Source organism: Lepisosteus oculatus, chromosome 2, assembly GCF_040954835.1.
Source record: "Lepisosteus oculatus isolate fLepOcu1 chromosome 2, fLepOcu1.hap2, whole genome shotgun sequence".
Classification (NCBI taxonomy): Eukaryota; Metazoa; Chordata; class Actinopteri; order Semionotiformes; family Lepisosteidae; genus Lepisosteus; species Lepisosteus oculatus.
The window spans coordinates 17,433,564-17,449,082 of NC_090697.1; the positions used below are offsets into that span (position 1 = coordinate 17,433,564).

Sequence of the window (15,519 nt, forward strand, 5' to 3'; positions counted from 1 at the left end):
CTAGTTGCTCAATGGACTTTTTAAATATTTATTTTAATGAGAAGAGAAGTCTCTACTGTATCGTATTAAAAGCTAAATTTATGTCAGCTAACTTATTCTGTTGTTAATTTTATTTTTTATTTTGCTATTTCTATTGTTTCCCTGGAGCATTTTGAGTTTTGCTCCAAATTAAACTTTTTTACCTTTAATACAATAATCATACTGAATTTAGATACTAAAAACATTTAAGATAGTACTACTCTGAGTCTTCTAGTGGTAAGTTTAACATCAGTCAGGAAACGTAAATTGAATACAATGTTTAATTGACATATATATTTATTTTGCAGAAGCATGACTTTCCTTCTCCTGTGGTAATTAAATATACATTCATCCTTCATCACAAGCAAGTACTGTGCAGTAGTGGTCAGGATTATGAACTGGAAGATTTGGGGGTTCAAGCCAAAAGATACTGTTGTTGTACAATTCAGGAACGTACTGCATACAAATTACTCCAGGAAAAGCCCTGCTTTATAAATCGGTACTTTCCTGTGCATCATTGGGAATAGGAATTTGTTGCCGATAATATAATATATATAATATATAAATATTTACCTGACCAGAAGCAAAAAGAGCAGAGGCAGCCCATCATCCTTCATTCTTCAACCTTCTTTGTATGGAGCCAAAGAAGCTGGAGTAAGCAGAAGAGGAGAACATAAATTCAAAAGCATAACCAGACTAATTCATATTAGTCAAGGTGGGTATTTTTAAAACCACTTACCATTCATTACAATACTTTATTTATTAGCAAATGGGTGCTAGTTACAAGTTGAAGTGAAATGATGCTGGACTAATGTACTGTAAATGTGGTGCAATGTACTGTATATGGGTGGCACAGTGGTGCAGTAGTTAGCATTTCTGCCTTGCAGCACTAGGGCCCTGGGTTCAGTGAGAGGACATCTCCCCAGGTTTGTGTGGGTTTCCTCCAGATTCTCTGGTTTTCTCTCACAGTAAAAAGACATACAGTACTGGTAGGTTAATTAGCTTCTGAGCAATTTGGCCCTGGTGTGAGTGTATACATTTTTGTGTTTATGTCTGTGTGTCTGCCCTTCAAGGGAAAGGTGCCTCATCCAGGGTGTATCCTGTTGCTCCCATTGCTTGCTGGGATGGGTTCCTGCTCGACTGTGATCCCAAATTGGATGAAGTGGTTAGAAAATGGATGGATGTAATGTACTGTATATTATTTACTGTTACAGGTACAAAGTTTCTCTGCCTGAACCTTTTCTTTGCATGGTATCTTAAGTATTGGCTCAACTGCACTTATTTAAACAAATTTTTCAAATAATTATATCAATTAACCAATTAAAGACTCCGGTGCTATTAGAGCCATGAAGCCCGTGCCCTCTGAAAGTGAGCGAGACAGACTCGGTAGCTTACCTGTTATATTTATCAACTATTGCAGAAAAAGAAGTCTGAAAACACTTGATTACCAGGAATCAAACAGGAGAAGAACTTTATGTCATACAAAGCTGTGAGGTCCATTTGTAAAACAAATGTGTTTAGGTACTAACACACTGAATCAAATTTAACAGTATGTAGCTCCATATTTTCTCTTTTGATTTTCATATAAATTTGGATTGGTTATCTCGGAAAACAGGAGCATAAGACGAAAACAGAGAATACGTGGAACTATAAAATGTAGATTACAAAAATGTGATAAAAATAACTTCCATGATTAAGGACACAATAAATTATAAGAGCAGGACTTGAGAACAGGATGTTTTTTTATTCTAAAGAAACATTGTTTTTAAGCATAATTGTCAAGCAGTTCATTCAAAAGTTAACTTCATTCAAAAGTTAATTATATGTAAATTAAGTGCACTTTCCTTCTTTTTACTTTGCTGGGCTTCATGTAGGACATCATTTTCTCTAATTACATAAATAAGAAGATCCACATAGTACAGCTGAAAATTAGGTTTCCTGGTTAAAACATCACATTCACCTAATAGGGCTGCTATCTAATCATTTTCAAACCATCGCAGGTGTCTGGGTATATAAACAATTAGAAGTTGAATGAACACGTAAATGAGATTTAAATTGAATTAATGACCTCTTAATGAGTGAGCTTGTATCTCTCAATTGCAAAATTCTTTTAACAGAAAATGAGAAGCTTGAGCATGTTGCAGATTACAATGGAGACCGTTTATAAAAGAACAGAATCTGTTAATATACTGAAGGCTTTTTGATCTCTTCACTGAAAATACCTCCCAATTAACAGGTAATATTTAAGGTTCTACACTTGCTGATTATATTTAAAGACCACATTTACTAAATTGCTGTACCTCACATTTTCAATCTTTTTTTATCTTTTATAAGTTTTAGAACATATTTTCATTGTGCATATAATATATCAATACTTAACAAATGATCGTGTTATATTACAACATCGTACAAAAACAATATTTTAAAGAAAATGCCATCTACATCAGGATATCAACACTTTTAATAAAATATTTTCAATAAATTAATACTTTCAGTAAATCATTCAATTGCAAAATAGTTACTTTATATTAACGATCTGTAACTCCAAGAGCAGAGTTGTTAAAATATTACCTCTTTTTGTATTGAGTACCAGAATAGAAATGAGTGCCCAAAAATCATTTGGTGTGACACTAACAAGTTGAAGCTACTTAGAACTTCTGATCAATATACGTTTACTCATAAATGTGCATCACTGATGAAGAACCCTACAGTTTTGAGATGTGTGTTCATAAATTATATAAATAGATCGATCCTCAGAATGCAAGAGATGGTTTGTGTTTCACTGCCAGTTTGAAAAAGACATATCCATTATTATCCATTAAGTTGAATTGTATTACAGGAATTACAACTAGATGTTGCTTTTCCAATGACTGGAATGACATCAGAGAGTTTGATCATGTGTATTCTAATAAAACATACATGTTAAAAATGAAACAACAGTTCTCATTTGGTGCATGAGGGCTTTATTTACCTGTCAGATATACATTTTCTTTTGATTTGGTGTATTCATATCTGGTCTACATTTCCCAAATATCATAAAAAATAAATTAAGTGCCGGCAGTGATAAAGACTGATAAAGACAACTCTGTAAACAAATCACATTCCCTTTTGTGACAACATTTGTGAGTTCACCTTTGTAAACAGGAATTTGGCAAATTAAGAGTTTTGATTATTTCAAATTAAGTGCTTAATCCACAGCATAATATAACGCCAACATGCACATTCTTCATTATTATATTATTTTTAAGAAGCACAATCCATTCTTGTATGGCTATAAAAATGAGTCAAAATATCTTTGAAAAGTAGTTCAGTTTTTGTTGAAGAAAATATCTTGATCTTTCTCTATTATGATGATTTCCAAATCACATGTAGGATAGGAAAAGGGTCTTTTTAAAGCATAGCTCAGACACTGTTCATGAAATCAAAGATCGTCATGGTAACTAAAGAAATGTACAAGGCTATCCAGTCTGATAAAGGCTTCTTATGGGGATTTTTCCATTTTAATGAAAAAAAAAAGTCTAATTCCTAATTAATGTTGGCCTACATGTAGTGCATATCTGTAACATACAGAAATCTGTAACACAAACATACAGGTGAAAGAAAAAAATGTAAAAAGATTAGGTAACAGAAACATTCCCAGCTTCTGCTACTTTCCTGTGATATTTTACATTGAAGAAACTGTAGCTCCCATTTTTACACAGTGCCATTAGTCCTTCACATCTTCTGTTCTTTTTTCTTCATAATATACAGTACAAGTGGATCCATTGAAAAACAGTGTTAAAACTGTACTTAAAGGTGTAGCTCAAGGAATGATGTGGATCAACATTGTATTTATCATGCACTGTACATCATGGACACTGTTTTCAGGGGCAAATGTGCCTTCAGTTTTAGTGTGGGTTTGGTCATAGAAATAGCATTATTCATGTAACGCTCTGCAATTTTTCTTGATAGAGAAAGATTGGGACAGACAGGGGTGGGAGTTAGAATCTGAATTTCTTGCATCAGACTTCAATGATGTTGATTGATGGTGCTGTTTTCTGGAACTGCAAGAAAGAAAAATAAATGTGACAAAAAAGTCCCAATTCACCCAGATTTCACTGCAAATAAAACACGATCGTTTCCTTGCCTATCCTGGGGAGCAACTGTCATTGTAACAGCTAGATAGAAAAAATAAGAATGTTAGTCACGTAGCAATATCTTTGCAACTATCCCACAACAAAGATGCAAGAAGCACCTACTTTATAGGTAATAAAACTGTCCTGATGTTTATACACTGTTTTAAAGAAGCACTTGAAAAGTAATTGATCTCTATGTGCAATGGTTTGCCTAGGTAGCTTACGTCCCTCTGGACATCATTACTGTCTATGTCAGTAGGTCTTACTTTAAAGAAAGTTCCTTATTCTTTTTATTACTGTCTCTTGGTCTTTTTCATCCTGTTAAGAGAAGTATTGTATTAGGAAGCCCATCTTAAATATTGTAGGCTACATGATATATCTCTTCCAGAGTATACTACATTTTATAGGTTTGTTTAGCAGTGGGATAATTATTTTTCACATAATCTTAAACATCACCATGCTATCACGTACTGTACTATATGTATTTTACCATTACATTATAATATCAAAACAGTTACTACAGTTTTACTAAAACAAGATGGGTTTGTCCATCAGAGATGATTTAATTAATCAAATTTAAATGGGTCAGTCCCTTCATTAAAAATAAAAACAAAAATGTTTGTTGTATATTTCTAACTTTCAGGAAATAGGGAAGTAGCAGGATTGAACATTTTCTGTTAATGTAAGGCAAACTACTTTATGTGCCATTTAAAAAATACAAATCCTTAAAATGTATGGGCCTGGTGATCTAATTTTATCATAGAGCATCTGCATACTTTTAGTACTAATGGTAATATACAAATTAAATGTTGTAATTGTGCATTGTAATGCCCTGTATTTGGCAGCTTTTCCAAAAAAATTAAATTACAGACATCTGTCAGACTGCTTAGAATAAAATAAACAAAGATTTACATAAACCCAACATTCACCATTACTCTGTCTGACAATATTTTCTGTAATCTGTTATGTTAGGATATCAAAGTACTGTTTTTTTTACATACTGTTCATCTAATACACCATCGGTCTAAATTTCCTTCCACTAGTAGCTGAACCAGCCCTGCTACTGCTGAATAATAGTATTAAACAGGTATGCAGTTTGAAAGGTATATACTGTAACAATCTTAATGCAGAGTCCTTAAACAATGAACAAAGAAGCATAATAATAAATCCAAACGAGTATGTTTGGAAAAAGGAGCAATTCCTATTTGCCAGGGATGAAAAAAAATAATACAGAAGGCAGGAGACTTTTATTAAAAAAAAACATCAGACCATCCTCAACCTTGGAGAGTACTGTATGATTCAGCCCTGATTAAATTAATGAGCAGAAATAAAGACTTACAGCAGTGCAGAAATGAATGACCTGATTGTAGGTTTACTTGACCTACTGTATAAACCTAAGAATCATTACCTCAGTGCTCCCTTGACCCAGTTCCACTATTAACTGCTACCATCTATCAAAGCAGCATGCAAAAACAATAAAAGAAATCATAGAGGAAACCAAAGAAATGAATCACAACAAAAACCTCTTAGAAAAATTTTAATACACTCAATTTTATCCATCTAGAAATGTAATGTTTAATAGAATTTACTCTGAAAGTAGATTGCTTGGAAACTCATGTATTTCTGTTTATGTGCATGAATAAAATCTCTACAGAAACATGATGAAGGAATGTGTTATTTTTCTTCTGCTTATTTTATCCCTCCTTACTACAGTATATTAAGAAAAACGTACATCGATTATATCTTACTCTTTGATAAGATATCTTTGAAACAAAGAAATACTCCTTTAACTAAATTTTTGTCAGACATCTCAACATACTGTATATTTTAATAACATAAGAGGTGAAATGGAAGTACAATCATATAACTTAGAAGGTAATTTAAAATAAAGACATTTGTCTTGGTTAACATAATTCATGAAAATACTATATGCCCATGGGGCGGAGCGGTGGCTCTGTGGCTAGGGATCTGCACCTGTGACTGGAAGGTTGCCAGTTCAAATCCCACGGCCAACAGAGGAATCCTACTCCGTTGGGCCCCTGAGCAAGGCCCTTAACCCTAACTGCTCCAGGGGCACCATACAATGGCAGACCCTGCGCTCTGACCCCAAGCTTCTCTCCCTGTCTCTGTGTCTGTCTCCATTGAGAAAAGCTGGGGTATGCAAAAAGACACATTCCTAATGCAAGAAATTGTATAGGGCTAATAAAGAAACATTATTATTAATAGCTAAAAACATGACCTTACAATTCACTAATAACACTTCTAATTTAATTTTAGTTAAAATAAATAAAATAGGAAATAAATTCCTATTCTGGTTGCCCAGCAAAAGAATAAAAATATAGAGAGCTGCAATTATTAGCAACAGGTGGAATTGAATTCTTCATGCTCCATCCAGTTAAGTAAGGTGCTTAAGAATATTTATGAATATAAGATAACACCACCACAGTATGTTTGTGTATTACTATTTAAGTAGATTGGGTTGCATTTTGGTTAGTCCTGCAAATAAAATTCTGTATATAATATGGATCACTTAGCTTGTTGTGGTATTGCTTAGTACTAATGTGATGTTCACAGCTGGTGAACCATTTCAGGTGGTTGTGAACTGGTTTTTAAACTGACAACCTATATTTACAACAGGCTTTCTGAACCGGAACTGAAGGATCTCACAATGATGTAAATCACAGCTCAGCATTACAGTTTAACAATTAATATTCTAAACACATAGATCGCATCCAAGATTTTATGCACTATATATACTGCAGCTTGCTGATCTCCCTCCCCTTTAGGTGTGTCCTAGTCACTGGGTCATAGTCACCTTGCTGCGCAGGAGCCCCCCAGTAGGTCTCTCCGGCGTGCTGTGCTCTGAGGACGGCTTGGCCTTTTCCTTGTTGTTGTTGAAATCATTGTCTTTAATGATGTCATACTGTCTGCAGAACAGAGCGATCACAGCTGAAAGGAAATAAAGCCATTGTAAGGTACAGAATACGTGACCCAGATTGATACCTGGGATGCACAAAAGAACCCTAAGTATCAGGCCGAGCTTCCCAAAATTCTGCTGTTGGCTGTTAATTTGCTGGCTGTGGTGGTGGTCAATCTGCTGTATGTAAAAACAACCTACAGCAATTTCTGGAAAGACTCATGAAGCCTTTTATTATTGGATGGATAGGGTGCAAGACAGGACAGCCTAGACATGACATCAGTCCATTAAAGAGCACACCAGGACAATTTACAGACATCATTTAATGTAGACATGTTTGGGAAATGGGAAGAAACCAGAGCACTTTGCATAAACCTTTGTGAATATAGGAAGACTCCACATAGAAGGCATCCCTGGCTGCAATCAAACCCAGGACCCAAGAACTATGAGGCAGCTGTGCCTCTCCACCATACCACCACCACCATGCAACCTAACCTAGGTAGGATAATACGAAAACATAATATTAACTTTCATTCATATGCTGATGACACTCAAATTTACATTTCGTTTACACCAAATGACAACTTCTCTATTATCATTTTAGTTAACTGCATTAATGAAGTAAAGACTTGGATGTGTGAAAACTTTTTGTTACTCAACTCTAAAACTGAGGTTCTGTTGTTTGGAGGCAACAATACTGATAGGACTACTAAAACACCAGCACTTAACACAGAGGATTTAAAAATTTGCCTCAATGACACAGCACGTAACCTAGGTGCCATATTAGACACAAGGCTCTCATTTACAGTAACTCTCATGTTAAAACAGTATCTAAAACATGCTTCCTACAGTTAAGAAATATTGCAAAACTAAGGTGGCTTCTCTCCACTCAAACACAGAGAAATTAATACATGCTCTTGTATACAGCAGGTTAGACTACTGCAATGCCCTACTATCAGGGAGCACCCATCACTCTTTCAACACCTAACAGCGAATTCCCAATGCAGTAGCTAGAATCGTTACTCGGAGCAGAAGCACGATTATATAACCCCTATGCTTAGCTCTCTTCATTGGCTTCCTGTCAGGTACAGGGCAGACATCAAAATCCTTCTACTTAATTATAAGGCTCTCAGAGGTCAGGCACCTGTCTATCTAATGGAACGTATTTATGTATCCAATCCAAGTCACCTGCTTAAATCACAGAATGCAGGTCTTCCTCATATTCCACGCATTAATAAAAAAACAGGTGGTAAAGCCTTTAGTTAGAGGGCCCCTGGCTTACGGAACAGTCTCCCAGCCCATGTTCAAGATGCCTAGTCAGTCTCAGTATTCAAATCCAGACTGAAAACCTATTACTTTAGCCTACTCACACCTTACATCATAGCCTGCTGCAACCATGTCTGCTGGTGCTGCTGTACATGCCATTGTGTGTCTCTTTGTTGGCCCATCAGGTAGATACATCGGTTCTGACCAAACTATCCTATTCTCCTCCCCACATCTGGATGGTGTCCGGGCTGGGCACCATCTGAGTTGGATGCTGCATCACTGCCATGGATCCAAGAGGGGCATCGTGGATATACTGTAGCTATCATTTAGGAGGATTTTGCTTGTCTACTGAGATCTGCATGGAGTACTGCCATACAGAAGATGGATGGATTAATACCTTTATTCATTTTTTCCTTTTTTTAATTTTTAAATCTCTTTTTAATCTCTTTTTTATTTTTTTTTAATAGTTGACCTTGGACCCCTAGAGGTTTTTTTTCTCCTTACTAAGTTTTTGGTTCTTCTCCTCCATTGTCTTCTGGTCTTTTCTGTTCTGTATTCACAACATGTATGGTCACATGTATGGCTCTGTTAAGCGCCTTGGGGCAACCTTGTTGTTAAAGGTGCTATATAAAAATACATTGAATTGAATTGAATTGATGTAGATCACCTCATTTAATGTGCATTAAGAACCTGCTGTATAATATGTTTATTTTTGTCTGAAAACATGTACAAATGCTCGCATAGACATACTTTTTACATGTTCTTGTTTCTATTATTCCTCTTGGCCACAGATATTTTTGTTCTATATCGTTTTGGATGGGTGGCATGGTCGTGTAGTGGTTAGCATTACCGCCTTGCAGCACTAGGGCCCTGGGTTCAGTTCTGTACTTGGGGTGCTTTATGTATGCAGTTTGTATGTTCATTCTGTGTTCATGAAGGTTTTTGCCAGATGTTCTGGTTTTCTCCCATGGTCCAAAGACATATAGTACAAGTACAGTAGGTTAATTAGCTTCTGGGAAAAATTGGCTCTGGTGCAAGGTTGGATGTCTGTATTTGTGTGTGCCTAGTGAAGAACTGGTGTCCCGTCCAGGGTGTATCCCACCTTGTGCCTGCTGCTTGCCAGGATAGGCTGTGGCTCCCCCGTGACCCTGTATCAGTTAGAAAAAAGGATGGATGGATGTGCTTGCGTTCCATGGGTCTTTGTTGTGCGCATCATAATATCACGAATCTCCCTCACGCAGGCAAGTGCTTTCACATTCCCACGAGCTCTCCCCGTACCAAACGTGCATGCATCAATCAGTTCTCTATTTAAACCCTCATCAGTCCCCCTGTCATTGCTCACGATTGAGATTAACTCCCTGAGCTTACCTTCGATCTACTCCTTTGCCATACTACTGATTCTCCCCTGGACCTCGACCCCGCTTTTTCTGACTACCTCTTTGCCACTCGATTTTGTACTTTTGCCTCTAGAACGCACTCTTGGATCCTGACCCCTGCCCGTCTCCTCGATTACGCCTCCGCCTTCTGAATCCACTCCGACGCCTCTTCTACGCCTACCCGGACTCGGACCCCTGCCTGTTTACTCTGACTACGCCTACGTCTTGCACCAACCCTACCTAGGGCACCGCATTGGATCCCAATCCTCCGCAGTCAGCCCCAGCGTGACACATAAGCACAGAGAAAGGCATTAATATATAAATACTATTTGTCCATTCCAAGAGTAATGACGTAATTCAAAAGAAAACAGAACCTGTCTTATCTCTCTGAGTGAAACAAGGATCTTATTTCTTCCCAAACCATTACAGTCCAAAAAATGTCCTAAGTGTTAAGTTCAACCAGCTGGCTTTAATTTACTCTCTTTAATAAATTAACACCAGTTGGGTTTTTATACTTGCTGAAGATAGGAGGTTCATCTTCATCTAATTAATGTGATTCAATGACAGAGAGAATTACAGGAGATCTTTAATCAGGCAGGTAGACAGGGAACGGAGAGACAATCCTCTCCATTTAAAAAGGGGCAGGTCTGTGCAGAGAGTCACTGTCACAACAATCCTGTCTGTGTTAATGAAGTCTGACGGGAGGTACAGGTTCTGTTCAGCGGCCCTATCAGACAGAAGGCCACAAGACTGCGACAGCTCTCGCCTGTTATTCATTTGAATGAAATGGCTATAATGACACAAAGAGGCAGAATCTTCTCGTTGGAGGTTCTCTGAGCTCATTAAATACAGAAAGTACTTTGAAAAAAAACTTAACTTGTGAGGTCTTCTAGGGATGCATTACTTGTCACTATAAATCCAAATTAATTTGTATTATAAATAATTAGTTGACTACTTCATTTAATTTTTGGCATCAAGTCTGAATATCATTAGTAGCATTCCTATTTGCGTGATACAGAAGTTCAAATTAACTCTGAAGTTGAGTACATTGTACTAATGAAAGAGATCTACATCTAACAGAAAAGTAATGGATTTGTGCTTTTTGTCACAATAGCTCAAAAATGAAATTATAATGGAAGAAAGATGTGATTTTATTTAAAAAAAATAGAAGACATAAAAACAGTGACCTTAAATTAACCATTTCTCTCCCCAGGAAAACAAAGTGACTGTTACTACATAATTAGTATTGATTCCACAAACCATAAGTACTAAATTAGCATTTTAAAGCGATCTTGACACAGAACTCCCTTGATACTTCATGAAGCTCTGTCTCCTGAAAATTATATATTTTCACCTTTTCACTTTCATTTTTGTAGCCAAATAGATTCAATTACCATGCTTTCATTTTGTGTGCTCCAATTTCCTATATTCCCTCATGTACAGAATACACATCAGTTAATTTAATTCCACCACTTTTGTCTTACTTATATTCTTCATTGAAATAATGATTGCCAGTTGCTAAAAGATTAACAAAAGATTAACTACTTTGTTCTGAATAAGACTTGCCATTTGTGGTTTTGGTGTGCTTGTCTTTCAAAAGATTTAATCGGTGAATTACCAGAAAAGATGAGTAAATAAGACTCACAAAAAATATACTGTACAATGGCATGCACCTATTTTAAAAAAAATGTTACAGTTAGAATTACATCATGGAGCAAAACAAAAATATGGGAAAAATCAAACTTTTAGGTTGCTCACTTCTGCTTGCCTCTGTACAGATGGGTTGCTATTTACTCCAAGCAGGCTAGTTATCTCAATAAAGTTCACTATGTGAACTGCGCGTCTTGTCTTTCTGAGTTATAGTTTTACTGCTGAAATTGTAATAGTAATATTCAAACAGAAGCAGGTGACTTACAATTCAATTTATCCCTAAATAATGTACACAAAAATATGAGAAATGATCTGATAAGGTCAAGTTAAGGCTCTTACATGTCCAATGTTCCAACAAGGGTGTCTGGTACACATGGAGCATGTGATCAGGGGCTTCTGAAAGGGTTTTCGTTACTTGGTACAGCAATTCAATGGGTCAAAGGTTTACTGCTTAACAATTTCGCTTTGTTGTTCTGAATAAACCTAATGTAATAGAGAAGTGGTCTTTGCAAAAGGAGCTTGTAAAGAGCCATACAGTATGTAATGTTAATACTGTAGGTTGAGTGGGATTATTAGGGAGATCGGGGCCAATGGGTACACATGGGCGAACTGTACACATTGATCTCTTTATAAACACACAGATTAATTCAGTGAGAGGGCATCAGAGTAACATTGGAAAGGAGAAAGAAAGAACACCAAACTCAAGGTGTCAGAGAAGAGGAAAAGAGAACACAAAGAGAACACACAATGGATACATGTGCTATGGCAGCCCGGTTCAAAATCCCACTGAGGAGCTGTCTCTTGGTTTTATGATCAGATTGGTTGGATTAGATAAAGACCCAAAGAGCGATCTCCAAGTAAAGAGAAGTCTAGCAGGGAAAGAGCAAAGGTTAGCTTTTATGGATTAGGAGCTTCAGTGTGATTTAAGGGAATAGGAAGGCAGCTCTCGACTCAGCTGTCTTAACACTGTCGTGTTAGGCAATTAGGTTCAAGTCAGCAGTTGAGACTTGAATTGGCTAAAGTAGTAGCAGACCTGTCACCAGTAAGGTAATGGTTATGATAGAGAGGTCCTGGCCAAACAGGATCAAGATCAAGATTGCATTTACACTGTTAGTACTGTTAGAGGAATGAGAGGGAGTAGCAGTCTCTACCCTGGAAGGGGACTTGGTTATCTATGTTCCAATGGTTACAGTTCCCAGAAAAGATTTGGGTTTTCTCCATGAGGGGGATGATTAATCAATTAGTAATGTTTCCAGACCCAAGTAGGGTTTGAGTTTTCCAACTCAACTAATACTGGACAGGATTATAAATCAGTGGAGAGATTCTCTCTGAATGGACTGAGGCGGAAAAAAGGTGTGCCAATATTTTGATAGTTCTGGTTGCAATCACAGGAGACAGAAATCCAAGGACTCTTTTTGTTCTGAGAAAACTCTAGATAATCACTAGTGGCTGCCACTAACCTACACACTGCTGAAACTTCCATTCTTTCTGAAACACCTAAGATGCTGTGACAGCCTTCATGCACACATTATGTGTTTTTTCTATACTGAGAAAGACTTTTCATGAATATATTGTCAAAAAACAAAATAGTGATTGTGAATCATGACATGTAAACAAATCAAATTACTATGATCCTTTTCAATGTTCAACAGAACACCCACACAGACTTCATTGTGAAGCAGAATTAAAGTCTATTTAGACATTCGATTTTGAATTCTAAAATGGGTCACAGCAGCATAATCATAATTTAAACCAAATTTTGTATTAGAACATAATAATAAAAAATGAGAATAGGTTAATCTGTCCATCTGGCTCTTTTCTCAGTTTAGTAGTAAAACTTAAATAACATGCAGCCAAACTGCTAATCACTGGGGCATCAACAGCTGATTGGAAAAAGAGCTAAATCATCTTTTAGTTACAGTACCTTTGTTCTAGACTAGTGAGATCTAGTTTCCTTTCCATACCTGTCTGTATGCAACAATCCTCTGAAACCAGAATTATGCACACGTTCTAAGACTATAATGTCCTTTTCTGTGGTTATGTTGACCACATTTAACATAATAACCTATAGTACGTGAGGTATTAGTGGTGCACTATAAATGTTAAGCTTCCCTGGATTTAAACTCCACACCTTATGCGAGATTGTATGCCGCCATCATTCTATTTGCTTTGCCATATTCTCTTTGTAAGGACATAGCAGAGTCTACATAAACTCAGATCTCTTTTTATGTGTGGTTTCCTGTAGTTCTTAATTTCAAACATTATGTATACTATCATTAACCATATGTCCACCAAATTGAAAACCTGGTGTGTTGAAAAGTGTTTCTGATTCCCTTCCCGTTATTTATATTTGCCACTGCTTCTTGTTCTTATCATTTGCAAATTTACAGCAGGTAGCTTTCTAGCTCACAATCTAAATCTACTAGATCACTAGAACGCTATGACCTATGGCCCCGTGGCAGATATTTATCTCTGCCCAATTAGTTGTTTTGCCGCTTAAGACAATGCATTGTCACATGTTTAACCAGTCCCCAAAGAGCAGACATTAGGTTGGATTCCTACACATTTTTAATTGAGAATCAGTGTTTAGTGAGGGACCTTAACAATTGCTTCCTGGAAACCTAAGCATACTTTACTATGTCACATACTGTACTCCTATATACTATACTCATTTATTCCTTAAAGAGTTTTACCGAGTTGACTAAATAGGGGCTGCCCTTTACTAAATCCATGTTGGCTGACTCCTAAATGTCATTCCTTGCTAAGTATTCTACTAATTTAGACGGACATTAAATCTGACTGACATTTTCAAAACTTTACCTGTAGCAGAAGTGAAAGTGGGTACTGTTCCTATCCCATACCATAAAGTAGAAATATACTACCAAGGGGCCTATGAATAAGGGGTCTATGAATATATGATTGTAATGCAACGGGGTTCAGGTGGGCGCCCTTAGGACTACATGGTGTTTTTGAACATATGTTCGGATGGAGGTCAGATTTTAGTTTTGCAATTCCGCCTCCCTGCGTCTGCTGAACATGACTCTATGCACATCTTTCCAAGCAGAAGTGGGTTGTGACAGAACTCTTCGCCAACCAGCATTGTCATAACTTTAGCCAGGTGAGTTAAAGTCAGACTATTCAGCTTGTTTCAACATTTTTAGATTTTGACTGAACAATTAAAATGCTCTTTGGCAACACAGTAATTTGAACATAGGACATAATACACATTTAAAAATAATATAAAACTGCATAAATATAATGTAAGACATAACAGACAATTCTGTGTTGGAGTGTAATTTGGTGTTGTTCCTTTTTTCTTTAGAAGTTTTGTTTATAAGTTGCTTTTAACTACTACTTCCAGGCTGAAATACTCACCTGCCCACATGATGAGAACCACAGCTATAATGATCAGCTCCCCAGTTTGAAGATGTCGCGATTTATCCAGTCCCTGCACTGTCGGGTCATCTATAGATACAGCCAAGAAAAGTGTGTTAATTATACCCCTACAGTATACTCACTGCTTCCTTTTTTCTCCTTCTGTCCTGTAATTTTACTTGTGAGGTTTTGGTTGTTGACTACAATAGTACTGTATGTTCCCAGGTAAATGTGAGCAAAATTAAAATATTCCTGCGCTAACTGTAATCATATCAACTGTAATCATAACTCATAACCAGTGAATTTAAGTGAAACACTGCTTCATGGAGCTTAATTATTCTGACTGATTTTATATTTGACACAAAAAAGTAGACGGAACAGTTCTCATATACAGTCGACTCACTTCTTAAGTGGGTAAGGGATTTTGAGTAGTCATTAAAGCCAGATTTGCATATAGTCACATTTGAAAATCCTTTTAAAAACCCCTACTTACAGTACCTCTTATGGTAATTCAAGATATTAAACATAAGTATAAAAACAGTAAATTAAACTAAAATAAAGTACTAAGATGGCAGTATAGGCTCACTAACTAGCTCTAGGACCGTAACAATTGCTTCCTGGAATTTGTAAGTGGCTTGACACATTTTTCAGAGAATAAGGCAGTATCCCTCCTTAGACTTGGGGTGCTTGGGGTGCTTGTATATGCCTTAATCATTAGAAACTGTGATCCAGATCACTGTAAAGCAAAGATAATGGTACAGTACAGCATATTGATACAAGGTAGGAAAAGGAGATTTTAAAG

The 15,519-nt window shown here is 36.6% G+C and overlaps 1 protein-coding gene across 1 annotated transcript in view; it reads right to left on the reverse strand.

Annotated features, from left to right (window-relative positions):
* Positions 1-2,964: 2,964 nt before the first annotated feature.
* The window catches only part of fndc4a (fibronectin type III domain containing 4a), an 84,078-nt gene continuing 71,523 nt past the window's right edge, over positions 2,965-15,519 (reverse strand). The window contains exons 4-6 of the mRNA XM_015352170.2: positions 14,718-14,807; positions 6,949-7,082; positions 2,965-4,061 (exon numbers count right to left, since the gene is read on the reverse strand). Coding sequence (XP_015207656.1) covers positions 4,020-4,061; positions 6,949-7,082; positions 14,718-14,807 — 266 coding nt within the window. The 3' untranslated portion in view covers positions 2,965-4,019. The remainder of the gene's footprint in view (positions 4,062-6,948; positions 7,083-14,717; positions 14,808-15,519) is intronic.